The sequence below is a fragment of the Rhipicephalus sanguineus genome, chromosome 1 (genome assembly GCF_013339695.2).
Source record: "Rhipicephalus sanguineus isolate Rsan-2018 chromosome 1, BIME_Rsan_1.4, whole genome shotgun sequence".
NCBI lineage: Eukaryota > Metazoa > Arthropoda > Arachnida > Ixodida > Ixodidae > Rhipicephalus > Rhipicephalus sanguineus.
In genome coordinates, this window is record NC_051176.1 from 146,264,308 (window position 1) to 146,278,466 (window position 14,159).

The 14,159-nt window shown below is 41.3% G+C and overlaps 1 protein-coding gene across 1 annotated transcript in view; it reads left to right on the plus strand.

Moving 5' to 3' along the window:
• The window catches only part of LOC119399674 (uncharacterized protein C1orf112 homolog), a 40,627-nt gene that overhangs the window by 6,834 nt on the left and 19,634 nt on the right, over positions 1-14,159 (plus strand). Inside the window, exons 7-16 of the mRNA XM_037666498.2 lie at positions 1,893-2,050; positions 4,386-4,506; positions 5,915-6,048; positions 6,466-6,608; positions 8,445-8,519; positions 8,627-8,692; positions 10,097-10,160; positions 10,267-10,348; positions 10,570-10,652; positions 10,754-10,898. Of these exons, the coding sequence (XP_037522426.1) occupies positions 1,893-2,050; positions 4,386-4,506; positions 5,915-6,048; positions 6,466-6,608; positions 8,445-8,519; positions 8,627-8,692; positions 10,097-10,160; positions 10,267-10,348; positions 10,570-10,652; positions 10,754-10,898 (1,071 nt within the window). The remainder of the gene's footprint in view (positions 1-1,892; positions 2,051-4,385; positions 4,507-5,914; positions 6,049-6,465; positions 6,609-8,444; positions 8,520-8,626; positions 8,693-10,096; positions 10,161-10,266; positions 10,349-10,569; positions 10,653-10,753; positions 10,899-14,159) is intronic.

The window sequence follows — 14,159 nt, forward strand, 5'->3', positions numbered from 1 at the left end:
CTACAAGAAGGTACATTGAAATTTGTGACATCCGCGCCCCAGTGCTACAACTTTGGTGGGAAAATTCAAGAAAGAGAAGTTTTCCCATTATGTTCTACCGTAATGCTTATAAACCTTTTTCTGCAAGGTGAATGAAAATATAATTTTTTAAAATACTTTACCAGTCTGGTCTAAATTGATTTAGTTTTTCTCATTTGTGTCTAACCTGGTATTAAATGTTATGTGAGAACTTAATTTTACATTAAACTTCTAGTCGTCTGCCAGCTGACGTCAAGTGGCAGCATCCCATAGGGGCCAGCCATAGAGTGATTTTTATGGTGAAGTGAAACACACAGTGCAAAATTACAACAGGGACACAGGAAGGAAACACAAAGCACTGTGTGTGTTTCCTTCCTGTGTCCCCTTCGTAATTTTGCACTGTGTGTTTCACCAACAATGCTACACCAACATGCCCAAGTTCGCTCTATTGTGATTTTTATGACCACCAGTTACTTCCATGCATACGCTCACACATGCGCTCCCACCCCTCCAGTCCTGGCTGGGATTACTGGATAATGGGAAGCAGTGTTGTTAACTCGTCTTGCCTCTCCATTCACCACTACTTTGCTGGTCTTGGGCAGCTTTGTTCAGACACCCACCTCAAAAGCAGGTGGGCATGTGCAGTTGGGCAGCAAATGGGATGGGATGCTGACTTTGCTGAGGAAACAGACATGAGAAAGGAAGCATCGTTGGGTCCTTTTCAAAAACGTCTACTGGAGTACCTTTATTAATTAAAAACCATAATCACTGAACGTCTTCCTGAAAAAAAAAAGACTTTTCAGGGTTCTCTCATAGTGAGTGCACAAACGTATAGCAATTCATACCAAGTCCAAACTGGCTTACTATTCCAAATTTTTCCTTAATTTTACAAGCTTGAGCTCCTGCTATGATACCACAAATGCTGTGTCAAGCTTCAGGAAAACAATATTTGTTGGAAAAAATATGTTTGAGACTTTTGGAAGGTAGGTTGGCACAAGACTGGCCAAAAATGTGCGAAAAAAGAAATTGGGATGTACCTGTGCCACCTCTTGCGGCGGCACGAAGTGCCATGTAAGCCATATAATATAAGTTACCTATATAAGGTAGGAAAGAAGTGCTAATTTTAGTCTGTTAGTGCTCAACTATATAAGGTAGTTGGTTCTAGGATGTAGGTTCAGGCATGATCCTTTGGCAGGCAATATTGCCAACAGCAAAATTTCCGAAACAGTCACTGTTCTAGTGAACAATGTGCTACTTGTCAATATCTGTCGTTATAAGCCATCTGCTGCTCGTATACGGTGTCTAAAAATGAACATTTGGTAACAAAGTGCCCATATAACATACATAATGCATGCTATTCCTGTCCATGGTGGGGAGTGGAGTTTACGGAATTTTTATAATCTTGAAGTTCACAGGTCACAGATTTGCAAGTCAAATAAACCTTTTATGCTTGTACTGAGTCACTTTTGGCTGCTATTAAACCACTATCTTGCCTCAGTAGTTTGTTAGTAATGTTTCAAACATTCCAGTATTATGGTTGTCAGCAGCCCACCATTGTCCTGCTTGCATGGTTCAATAAGTTTTTTCTATAAATAGTTCTGCATTCCTTGTAAAACTGAAAGGTATGTCCTTCATTCATAATAAAGATATGTTTTCTCGCCATTGGTGCTATTGTTTTAATTGTTACATTTTGTGTGGTGCATTCGCTAAACAACTGAGCATGAAGGAGTTGTCATAAGTTGAAAGAAAATGGAGTTTTAAATAGTGCAAAAAAAGGAGACCTTGCTTTCTCTGTTCTTGCTCATGTTATCGCACACACAGCCATGTACAATATAATTGTTGCTTCATTTACTTTTTGTGTGCTCTTCCTACAGGTTTTGCTTCAGTCTCTTGATAAAGTTGATGTTTCAGCATCACATGAGAAGCAGCTTGTTGGCCTTGCAAATGTTTGTGAGAAGTTAAGAACACTTGCCATGCTCCTGCAAGACCTGGATCTCAAGATGCTTATCTCAGCTCGGAAAATCTTAGTGAAGTAGGTAGTAGTGCCATGTGTTTCGTTGCTGGAACTGGACCTTTCTTGTAAAAAAGAATTTAGCGCGCTAGTTCTTTACCATGATGGTGTTGTTTTACTAACTATTATTCATATTTCATGCCTGAGGAGAGGCTTACCGATAATGCTAAAGTATGGGAGTGTACAGGATTCTTTCTTAAAATTTCTAAGCCATTGAATGCAGGATCAGGGCAGTTGGCTGTGTATAAAAGGGCAAGTTGCCAATCTCAATACAACATTTTTGTTTTCTGCCAAGTACAATACAAAGGTCATGATAGAAAGATGTGATAGTGTATGTGCTTGTTGCCTTTCTACTTCAAAGGTTTTCCCAAACTACTTCTCAGGCTTGTTGAGAAAAGATACTCCATTGGTATAAGATGAAGCTGTGAACATCTCAGCCAAATTTTGGAGTTGTGCACAATGCATGGAGTTCACAAGCGGAGTATAAAGTTTGCCTCTTTCTAAACACCCCCTCTTCAAACAGGCTTGCTCCCATTGGTGAGTGGGTGCCAACGGCTGTCCCCTGATGAAATTGGGCGGTTTCCCATAGAAAGCTGCCATTGGCTGATAGTTGACGTCAAGCATACAGGGTGTTTGGACCAGTGCGCTCCTTTCTATGGTTGCTGTGTGTATTAATTGAAGCAGTTAACTAAAAAGGATGTGGTAGTAAAAAGTCCGCATTTTGAATTTTGATAAGAATTGCGCACTTTCAAAGAAAACCGACTATTGTCTGCTCACACTCGGCCCTGCCCGTCCAGTAGGAATGAAAGGAGTTCAGCACCACACTACTCCTTCAGAATGAAAGGTGTTCAGGGGTTATGGGAATAATGAAAATTGTGCTAATAGTTTTTCTGCTTGTAGTAGGTCTCCTATTTAAAAAAAATTGTTTTGGTAATGTGTACCTGGGAGCTACTTGACACATTTAACAGCATTTTTGAGACTTTTAAAGAAGGTGGTTCAGGCGCCTTTTAAGTTCTTCTACTTGCTTGGCACTAAATGAATGATGAAAAACAAATATATAGGTTGACATAATAAGTTTGCAAGCATATATTTTAATTGAACGGTCAGAAGCAAATACCTTGAACAGTAACAATGATCATGAAGTAGGCTATTTGTGCATGCCTTTACTTTGTCTTAAGCTGGCTTCACAGGATGGGATGGAAAGCTGATTCAATTTTCAGACAATGTTGACATGCCTCAATGTCACTGAACCACACCACACCCAAGGATACCTCAGACGAGCTTCTAGGGGTTGGATTTATAGCAACTCAGCTAAGTCATACTTGTCGGCTAATCAAGTCAGCACTCCACCCTCTTGCAGGAATCTAGCTTGACAAGACTGTGACTGGTACTATAATAGACCTCAAACTCCATCTGCTGATTTCAGTAGTGCTTCTCGGATTCAAATACATGCTTTCGGCATTCATGTGGTCTCTGTTATTGCTGAACTTATTGAAATAGTTGCTTTATGCAGCACACTGAACAAATTTCATACAACTAAAAACAAAAAGATATTCGTTGCAGTTAGAGTGCATTCATAAACTTAGTACCTCAAGCTTCCCTAAGAGAATAAAAATACTTCAAATCAAAATTAGGCTGCTACACACAAACAACTGCTCATCTTTACTGTGCATTTTTCAAAGCCCTCCCAAGGTTCGCAGGAATAAGATCATACAATACATAGTGTCTTGCACAGAAAATTAGTGTTTCGAAGTGACAGCAGACAAGAGCAAAACGACCAGTAAGTACAAATTTATCTACAGCGACACGTCCATGCTTTCATGCATGGCACTTGGACTCTGTGTGTCTTCTTGGTCCTTCATGAAGAATTAAGTGTTGTGAAAGGTGACTACATGTGACTGAATGTGACCACATGCATTCCTGAATGCGCATGGTACAATACGGAGGCTTGGAGCAGCTGTCATGGCAGTGAGGTAATGAAAAATAAGAAAGCAAAAGGCTGGCATGAGCTTCCACTGGCTCTTTTCTGCAAAAACAGAGCAAGCGCCACCATGTGACCAGTGTAGAGGCACAAACCTCCTCTCCCCCTTTGTCGTTACTTTCCACTTCACGTTTGTGATAAGAGCATGTGTGTACGTGCAGGCTCATCGTGCCTTCTAAGCTGGAGTCTACCGTTGGTTTTTTCCTGTCTCTTTTTACCATTCCTAAATTGTATTTCGTTGAATGCTTCTTTTGAAAGTGCTGCAGGCAGACTATAAATGTGCCCCTTGAACGTAAAGGGGCATATGGTGAGTGAGCTTAACATAGTGTTTCAAAGATTGCTTTATAACACGTTATCATTTTTCTTCTGTCCTAGGACCCTTCTTCAGTACAGAGACTGTTTAAAACGCAGATTTAACATCGATGCTGCTGTGGCAGATCTCTGCTCATATGTGGCTGAATGGTTGTTAAAGCTGGAGAAAATGGAACCTCCAAAGGTATTTGATTTCAAACCTTCTTCTTTGTCTTCATTGTGTTTCTTTTATTCATATAACCTACAAATGATGCTTCAAGCCTTATGCATATAGTGCACACAAGGATGAGACGCAACAGAAAATAAAGAATGGCACATGTATACAGCACTGATTTTGTCAGTGCCATTGCCAGGATATTATTCCGTGGAAGAGGGGGTGTGGGGGGTTCGACTCCTCTTTATGTATGTGCATGTGTTTGTTTATATATACACATGCAAACTGAAAGATTTCATGGGGCTTCATGGGGTTCTGGCTTCACCTATGCTTTTGTGTCTTGACTATGTGTGTGCTGTATGTTGAAAATTATGTGTCGTCAACTTACCAGAGACATCATTCCAGGGTGCTTCAAACATTCCTTTACATTTTCCCTTTACAGTTACAGTTCTTTTTCCTTTCAGTTTCTAAAAAAAATTTTGCTATAAATTGTTGGGAGGTGGATGTCAGAGTAACAATCGAGAACACTCTTGTGCACTATGCAAGGCACTTTTGGTTATGGTTCTTGTGTAGAATTAAGTTTCTTATAGTGCCAGATCTTGTACTGCCTAAGCTTCAGCTCATAAGGAAAAATCACTATTATACCAGTGCTTTAACAAAGACCTTAAGCAATATTTAAAAAAGCACTTATTTATAAAAATAATTATAAAAAACACAATATTTATAAAAATAATTAATGTTTTCTTTGATGCCATAGTTTCAGTAGTGGTTAAAGGATGAGTTCGAAATGGCAATATCTAAATAAGTAAAGCAATTCCTCTACATTAATATAAGTATCCAATCTCCAAGCCTTACTGTGACTGGGAAATTGAAACCAGCTTTACAAGCATGGCCATACCAACTTCTGGATCTAACAAAAAAATGTTACTGCCCTTTCAACTGTAGTACAGCAGGATATACATGCTAGCTGCCTGCAGCCTACTGATATATCTCAGTGACATTCATTGGATGGCTATGCATGCTTATTCGGCCTCCAAGATTTCGTTTCTGGGGCTTGAAGAACTGCAATTTGTTGTGCTACACCTGCGTGGGCTATCACATTTTTTGTAGGCATAGACCTTGATGGGGCATGTATAGACAGCTTGCTCCCATTTCTCAACTACAAAGAGGTTCACGGATATATGTAGCAGTTAATGAAACAATTTTTCTTAAATTATTATGGCAGTTACTACAGCTTACCTATCCCCTGACACTTGTCACCACTGATGCCGTGTCTCCGTGAAAACTTTTATTTTTATTTTATAAAGCCTACTTTTTAACACTACTTGAAGTCTGTGTGGAAATATGTGCTATATAAATCACTTCTGTAATAATTTTCAGCATTGCATTTCTTTTGCAATGTCAGCGTATAATACACGTGCATCAAATTTACTTTCAGGAGAGTGCGTTCCTGGTTGAAATGAAAGCAGTTGCCTTTCATTTGCGTTTGTTGGATTCACTCCTTTCCAAGTATGAAGGCTTTTACAGTAGCAGCATGAAGGACATAGTGAAGATGATTGTTGTCCTTTCAAGGTAACCTCCATCGCCACATGAATCGCCTCAGTCTTTTTCTATACCACTCTTGTGAGCTATATTGAGACCCCTAATTCGCATTACATTCATGCCTTGCCTCGTAAGTTGCTTTGTAGGTTGCCTGTAGTAATTATTGTACGTTGTTCTTTAGCAGTTAATGATCAGTCTTACACACTGCACAGCCTTTTGACATTTGAATGCTCTCAACTCTGAAGAATCATGTCCAGTGAATTATTTCCTTGGAATATCTGAATAATTGATTGAAATTATGCAGACATTCATAGAATAAGTGATAAAATGTATGTTTGGCCATCATGAGGCAGGTGCAAAGTCCCGCAATTAGTGCTCATTTGTTGACAAGCTATTGATGCACCATGATTGTGATGATGAGTTGCACGCTTTCTGCCTTGTGTGTAGGATGCCTGCTCTTGAGGTCTATGCCAGTGCGCTGACAGAAGTTCAGAGGAGCAACTTGATGCTGCATGTCTGGATAGCTGCAGAACGTCTTGTGGCACAACTTGCAGCCAATGGTGACTTCTGTGCCATTGTCCGTGACTTCGGTAAGGCCTTCTTTTACTACTTTAGGAAGCTTAAAAATATTGTGTCTCGCTGAGCTCAAAGCACTTCCCCCTTTCCCTCTCCCTTTTTCCCCCTTTATTCCTTCAATATGTAAACTCGTCTTCTTCTGGAAGTGGAGGGGGCATTCACTTTCAGAGAAATTTCATTTTTATAGCCATACAGAAAGTAATTAAAAGGAACAGAGCATTGCACAAGTAAGAAGAGTTTTGAGGGATGAGAGAAAACTTGCTGTCAGCATGGCAGTGCAGATTGAGAAATGTGTGAGCGTTACTATGCCATGATGGCTGTTACTGGCATTTGGCTGCTGCACTGACCTGTTAAAGGGGTCATGAACCACTTTTCCAAGTAATGATCTAATGACCTTAGTATCGGAGTTTACTGCCTCCCGAATCGATTGCCGCAAAAATTTCTCGAATCCGTCAAGAATCAGCGGAGTTACGCGGGTTTGGCGCACGCTCTCAGCGCTTTCTCTCTTTTCTCGTGCCGACGAGCGCACTGGAAGCTAGACAGGGATGGATGGCACGGGGGAAAAAAGTTACGTCAGCGCGCGTCATGAAACGCAATCGCTCTCCCGCTGTGATTCGCACGCCCGAGTGCGGCTATCGTGTAAAGTTAGCAGACTGAGGAGTGCGGCGTGGGCAAGTGGCGGCACCCCGTGGCAAGAAGCGCATCTCATCCGGCTATCGGCCAATAAGCATGCTATGTCTCCGCGACGTCAACGTGCAGACGCCCTGCCCACCGACGAGAGTGAGAACCGGCCTCTGTTTGAAAAGAGGGCGCCTGAGGAAACAGCAACTTTGCGCTCCGCTTGTGGCCTTTACGCGGTGCACACGACTGTAATATTTTGCAGAGCAGTTCATAGCCGTGTTAGCTTTCCGCAGGTTGTGTTTTTTCAACAAGCCCAAGGGGTGCTTCATGACCCCTTTAAGAGAAAGCTTGAGCTCGGGCACTCGTGTCTAAATAAATGGGAGCAGAGAAATTGTTTTTCTTGACAACAGCTGTACCTAATTCAATGATGTGGGTTGTATGTATTTAGAAGGAACCTTGTGACTGTAGAAAGCAGATTTTTATTTGATTTTAGTTTTTATATAAGTTATTAAATATTGCAAAAATGAAGCTGTCTGCTAGTTTACAACTCTGCAACTCAGGAATAAGAGACAATATTGATCATATCACAATTCCGTAAACTGCAAGTAATAAAGCATCTAAAGCAGCCAAGATTGCTGTATTGTAAATTAGTTCGAAATACCCTATGACTACTTTGTGAGTAGGACTATTGTAAAATCCTCATAAATATTGTAAAAATTTTTTATAAACTATACGTTCATTTAACAAATGTGTCTGCTTTACGTGTTGCCATATCTATTTTTTGGTGCACAGTTCTTGATTTGCTAACATTGTGCTTCTATACTCTTTTAACTTACTATTTTCTATAATTTTTGTAAAACATTTCATGTCCTAAACCAAAGTTCTGCTAGCTACAGTCACCTAAATTTAATCTCTTAGATGCAACAGATACCATGCAAATTTGACCTGCAGTTTTGATCATTAAAGTATTTTTCGACATTAGATTTATTTGAATAAGGGAGTTGTCCCCAATCCAGAGCTTCCTCTGAAGTGCCAAAGCTTGTTTTCTTACTGAAAAGTATAAGACTAGAAGCCCACATTGTGAAAGAAAAGTTTGGCTATTGGAGAACAGTTCAAAACTTGCATTTGTGCTTCTTTGCAGTCTCCTTATCTAAGATAAGGCATTCTTCATCACAAATTTTGGCTGCCTTCTTTCATTCATTTCGGTGTGCTTTAATCCTCTTTGACAGATGTTTGTGAAAATTGCTGGTGTGGCTATCTGCTCATGCTTTTGACAATCCTGGGCCACATTGCAACTTCAAGTGGTACGTTGCCAATTTCTGTCTTCGCTTTCTTTTCTCATGTGTTGGACAATCTAATGATATGCTGCTATGCTAATTGTGGCTTTCCCTTTTCTCTTTTAATGTTCAAGATTTATGGTTGCAGCCACCGGGTCAAAGAAATATTATTGACCTCGTTTTTGAGAGCATGGATAAATGTGAGTCTGTTCATACTCAATGTTCATGGTGTGTCCCAAAATTTCATTCAGTGCTCTTTTAAAACTTTAATTTCATTAACTTTGAGATGGATCAGTGTGGTCACTTTCTAAACATTCCCCTTGAAACACAATATGCCACCTCTTCTTTCTTTGCTGGAGGCACCCTTGTAAGTTTCCTGTTGTTCAGTATTTCAGCAGCAGCGTTGTATTCTTTTGAATTGTTGCCACATCCCTGAAATACTGCCCAGGAGTGTCAGTTTGCATTTGGGGAAAACAAGGTGTCATAGGGGGGCTAAGTCCCGTGAGTAGGGAAGGTGTACCAGTACCGTCCCACGAAACACAAGAAAAGCTAGAAAACTTCTGATAAACATCCATAAAGGAAACTCTGAAAGTATATTAGAAGTTTAGCCGAGATGTTATTTAGACGTAAGCAGCTTGAAAATTTCCTGTAGCTGCACTAACGCCACGTTATTAGAAGTCTAGAAAACTGCTTGCAAGAATTCTAAAAAACTTCTTGCTAGATCTTTTTAAGAACATTTTTAGACATTTATTTTTCATGCAAACTAGCTTGTTGAGGAGCTTGCCCTAGTCAATGCGATGTATCATGCTAGCATTTTGCAATCACGTTTTAGCTGTTCACTGTCAAGAGTGATAAGTAAAGAGATGCCTGCGTAATATGGCGTCAGATTAAATTCTGGAGCTTCTCTAGCCAGCAGAATTGATAACTAAAAAAAAGGAAGGGGAAGATGGAAGCTTGAAGAGATGAGAAATTCTTGGACACAGGGTGTCGCTGGAGCCATATCGACAGGTGGACTTGTCGATTCACAGCCTTGAAGAAGACAAATTTGCTTGTCGAAGCGCTGACTCCAGCGTGATCTTTATGGCTTCTTCTAGAGGTTTGGGGACAGGAAGAAGTCTGCAGGGCTCACATCAGGGATGTATCAGGGCTGCATAAGCCCTATTATGAGCCCGGCAGACTTGCTGTTCCCAAAGCTCAAGAGAAGCCAGAAAGGTCACCATTTCGATGGTGTTCCCGCCATCCAATGGGCTGTCACAGAGCCTCTGAAAGAGTTCATGGCAGCCGAGTTTTAGGGTGCCTTTGCAGCGTGGGAATCGTGTTGTAATCGGTGTATCAACGCCCAAGGAAACTATTTTGAAAAATTCAAATAATCCATACCGATTGGATCAGTAAATTCATTTTACCAGATCCAGTCTCATTACTTTACGAACAGACCCTGTATCTCAACACATTTTTTAATAATCATACTTGTTCCTTTATAATGGACTAGGTCGTTCTATTTAAACTCTTGCTTCCACCATGCTGTGTGACATTAAGGGCTTGTACAAGTGCCTCTAACTTCCGTTTACCTCCATGTAATGTCAATCACTGGATGCTTCATTTAGGCATTGTGGAGCTTCAGTGTCCTGTGTCACTGGATTACTCAACAGGCGATGGTAAAGCACCGAGGTACGTACATTGAGCATGCGAAAGCAATATGTATAATGCTCACTAAAGTTATGTAAAGCATATGCAAGCAGTTTTGTGCAAGTTGTAACCTTTTCTTGTCTTTCAGAAAGGTGGGACTCTACGAAAATATTTGCATCCATGTGTGCCGGTTCGTTGCCACGCTTCCTGAAAGCCTCTTTCCAGTTTTGGTATGCATTAATTGTCTCGTTCTCTCTCATTCACTTCCTGTCTTTCTGTTTTTCTGATATTATTCACCTAGGTATATTCTGTTGTATGGAAAAAGGTTAAACCTTTTTATCACATTATTTTCTCTTGAATTCATTAAGGTCAGAGTGCTAACAGCAGTGTGCATACATAGGCAAGTTAGTGCTAAGTGCTTGAAGGAAAATGTCTCGGTGCTTTCTTCCAGGAACATGCACTCCTGAAAAATGTGCTTTGTGAAAGCCACTGGAGAGCTTTCCTGGCATCTGACGTGTGGTGTTTTGCTGCTAGGTGAAGTACATCTCCTCCTTAAGTGCACTACATTTACTTTTCTCTTAAAAGGTGCATCTAATTAATAACATTTTCCATTTGCTCTTGTTGAAATTTTTTAGGTATGGCTCTTCACAGCTGTGTTATGAACATGTCCAGCTTCTTGTCAGACTTGTCAAGCTTACCACCAATGTGCACTTGAAAGGCCACACTCGTTTGAAACAGCTTCTGACTCGTCTCTTTCACTTCTTGGCTGATGAACACAAGGTAATCACCCGCCATGGTGGTCTAGTGGTTATGGTGCTCGACTGCTGACCCGAAGGTCGCGAGATCGAATCCCGGCTGCAGCGGCAGCATTTTCGATGGAGGCAAAAGTGCTTGATGCCCGTGTACTTTGTTTGAGGCCCATGTACCGTGTAGATTTAGGTGCACGTTAAGAACCCCAGGTGGTCGAAATTTCCGCAGCCCTCCACTACGGCGTACCTCCTAATCATCGTTCTGGGATGTTAAACTTCATCAGTTAATTAATTAACACAAGGTAATCATTAAAGATTGCCCAAAAATAATGCCATATATTTTTTATATAGAAATAAAAGTACTAATTGTGTCAATCTGCAATAATGATTTCCTTGGATCTAGAGAGTTAGAGAGAAATGGATGAAAAGGAAATGCAGGGAGGTTAACCTGGCGCGAGTGACCGGTTGGCTACTGCAGCCCACGAAATGAGCATCACGATCTGAGACTTGTCAGAAATGATGCACTACAGTTCAAAAGAAGAGGAATTTTAAGGGCCCGTTTTTCTTTGTCAGACACAACAATAATGAGAACTAAGTTCAATCACTATGAGTGGAGAAAAAGACTACAGACTACACTACAGTTCAGTCATTATCAGTGTAGAAAAAGGAACTATGGGAGCATCAACATTTGTGCAGGCTCAAGCAAAAAATTCTGATGCATCATGAAGACACCATGAAACTGAAGCTGCTTACTGGGTTCTGTGCTCTGACAAGATTAAAAATACATAAATTAAGAATACAAAAGCCTGCGAGGAAATACTGTTATGGAGTGCTTTCACATTGCTAATTTAGCATCTTTAAATTTTTATTTTTAGAGGCCCTGAAGAAAGCACTGTGTAGGGCAAGGTTTAAAGCCATAGTGCAATTTGTGCAGTAGGAACATGTACACATGCGCAACAATGCGATCTAACTCAGAGAATGATTCTATATATCCTAGTTTAAAGAATTGATATTTGAGGAAGACTACAAGAAGAAATACCAAAAGTGTAGGAGATATGCAGCTAGACTCTACACTACAACCATTTTATATATTTGTGGGGGACAGATTCGAGCAAAAAAACACATGGAATTACCTTTTTACCAACTCTCAAAGATCTATTCAGCAATATTTAGAATGTTTATGCCATTTCTGTGACAAATAATGTACCATTTGTTAAGTTATTGAGTCTTTTGCTGTGCCTGAAGCATGGGTTGTTCTGAAGCTCCTGCAGCTGCTCTACATTTAGGTCAAAACCAAGACAAAGAATAAGAGAGAGAGCACAACACAAGTATAGGGATAGGCGAATAGTAAATTTGAGGTTCGAAGCGAATCCGAAGCGAATAGTGATTTGGTCGAATAATTTTGAATCGAATAGTTCGAATAGTACTCACCACATATTATTAAGAAAAATGAGCATTTTCGTCATGTCCCTTGCACAATATTTTTAAGAATTGGAACTAGGTATGAGTGAATGTCACTTTTTTGGTTTGAAATGAAGTGGAAGAAACCTTGAATAGTATAAAAATTTGAATAGCAGTAGGGTGCAAGTTATAAGTGGTACAATACGTTACAATTTAAAAATGACTAGACTTAGCGCATATAAGCCCATATAACACGTTTTAAACATAAAAAAGATGTACATTTAACCTTGAAGTGTGGCTTCGCGGCAGTGCAGATTTTCTCTGGATGGGTGGTTTCACGGCACAGCAACCAGACGCTGCAGTGAAACCGCCTTTACAGGGAGTTATGTGTGATTAAATATATACATATATTCGTTCATTTCGAATACTTCGAAATTTCGAATAATCTAAATTCGTATCGAAGCGAATTCGAATACTTTAATATTTGTTCGAATATTCGAAACGCCCGAATATTCACCTATCCCTACACAAGTACTTTTTGTTCTCTTCCTTATTGCTTATTCCTTATTCCTTTATGAAGTTCACTATTTGAATTTCAGAGATTATACCTTCAGTTTGAGTATAAGGGATAAAATTACAATAAAAGCCAGCAGGGAGAAAGCCAGATGCTAATGGTGACTGTTCTGAAGTGATTATATTACAGGAGAGCTAAGGCTACTGCAGAGAGGCACCACTTGCTGAGTGAATCCATGGAGTAGCTAACCTCCGCTTAATAACTGATAGTTTATTCAATAAGAGTGCTTCATCTGTAGGCAGCCTACAAGCTTATTTTCTCAGTTTATGTGAAGCACTTTATTAAGCATTTGGACAATCTCCCCTTGTCTGCATCCATTTAAAACGGTGTTCAAGTAGTCGAACCCGTTTATAACGAACTCGAAAGTGTCGCGAAAAGTGGTCGTTATGTCAGTAGTTCGTTGTATATGGACTCGCCCTTAAAAACGTGCGCTTAACGGCCAAGTCGTTTTTTTTTCTTCATGCACTTTTAAAGTGCTATCAACCCCTTCGGTGACAAGCTAAGCCTTTTCGCGTCGTGAAGCGACGCCCTCTGCGTGCTCACGAGTAAATTAACCGCCTCTGCAATGAGCTGACACCGTTTCACCGAAGCGCGGTACCGCGACGTGGAGCCGATCATCTCTGGCTAGTTGCGTGCAGCGCGTCGCCTACTCGGGTCGCGGAGTCACTGCCGGGCCGCTTGCTGTATGCCGTATGCGCGCGTTTGTACGTTCTTCGTGCTTGCTTCACTCCGGACCGTGCACGGGTGCGGCGACTAGCCTCTTCGTTCAACGCGGCGAAAACAAGCATTTTCCAAGCAACGCGCACTCTACGTTTCCGCGATGCTCTCGCGGCCCTGCACGACGATGCGCGGCGCACTTCAGTTGTCACCGAGTCAAACACGCAGTATACGCTCGCTGTCAATGCATCGACGTTTCTCGGTGCCCGCGCCGCTCAACAACAGCTAATTTCCTTTCTACAAAGCGACGCGCACTTTAAAGCGGTCTCGCACGACGCGGCGGCGCCGAACTTGCGAACGGCAGCATGGCTAAGCATGGCGCGCTCGTACCAGGGGCGTAGGCAGAAATTTTTTTCGGGGGGGGGGGGCACCTCCTTGATCTGTAGTGGGGACGAGCAGGCAGATGTGGTCGAGTGTCATTTTCTGCTCTGTATGCTGTGGCAAAAAAAATTTCGGGGGGGGGGGGGCACGGGCCCGGGTGTGCCCTAACGTGGCTACGCCCCTGGCTCGTACCGCCGTCAACCCGCAGTGTACGCGGCGTAGTACGCCACACGCGCAGCCGAGCAGATATCTACGGATGACTGTGATATAAGGTTGTCG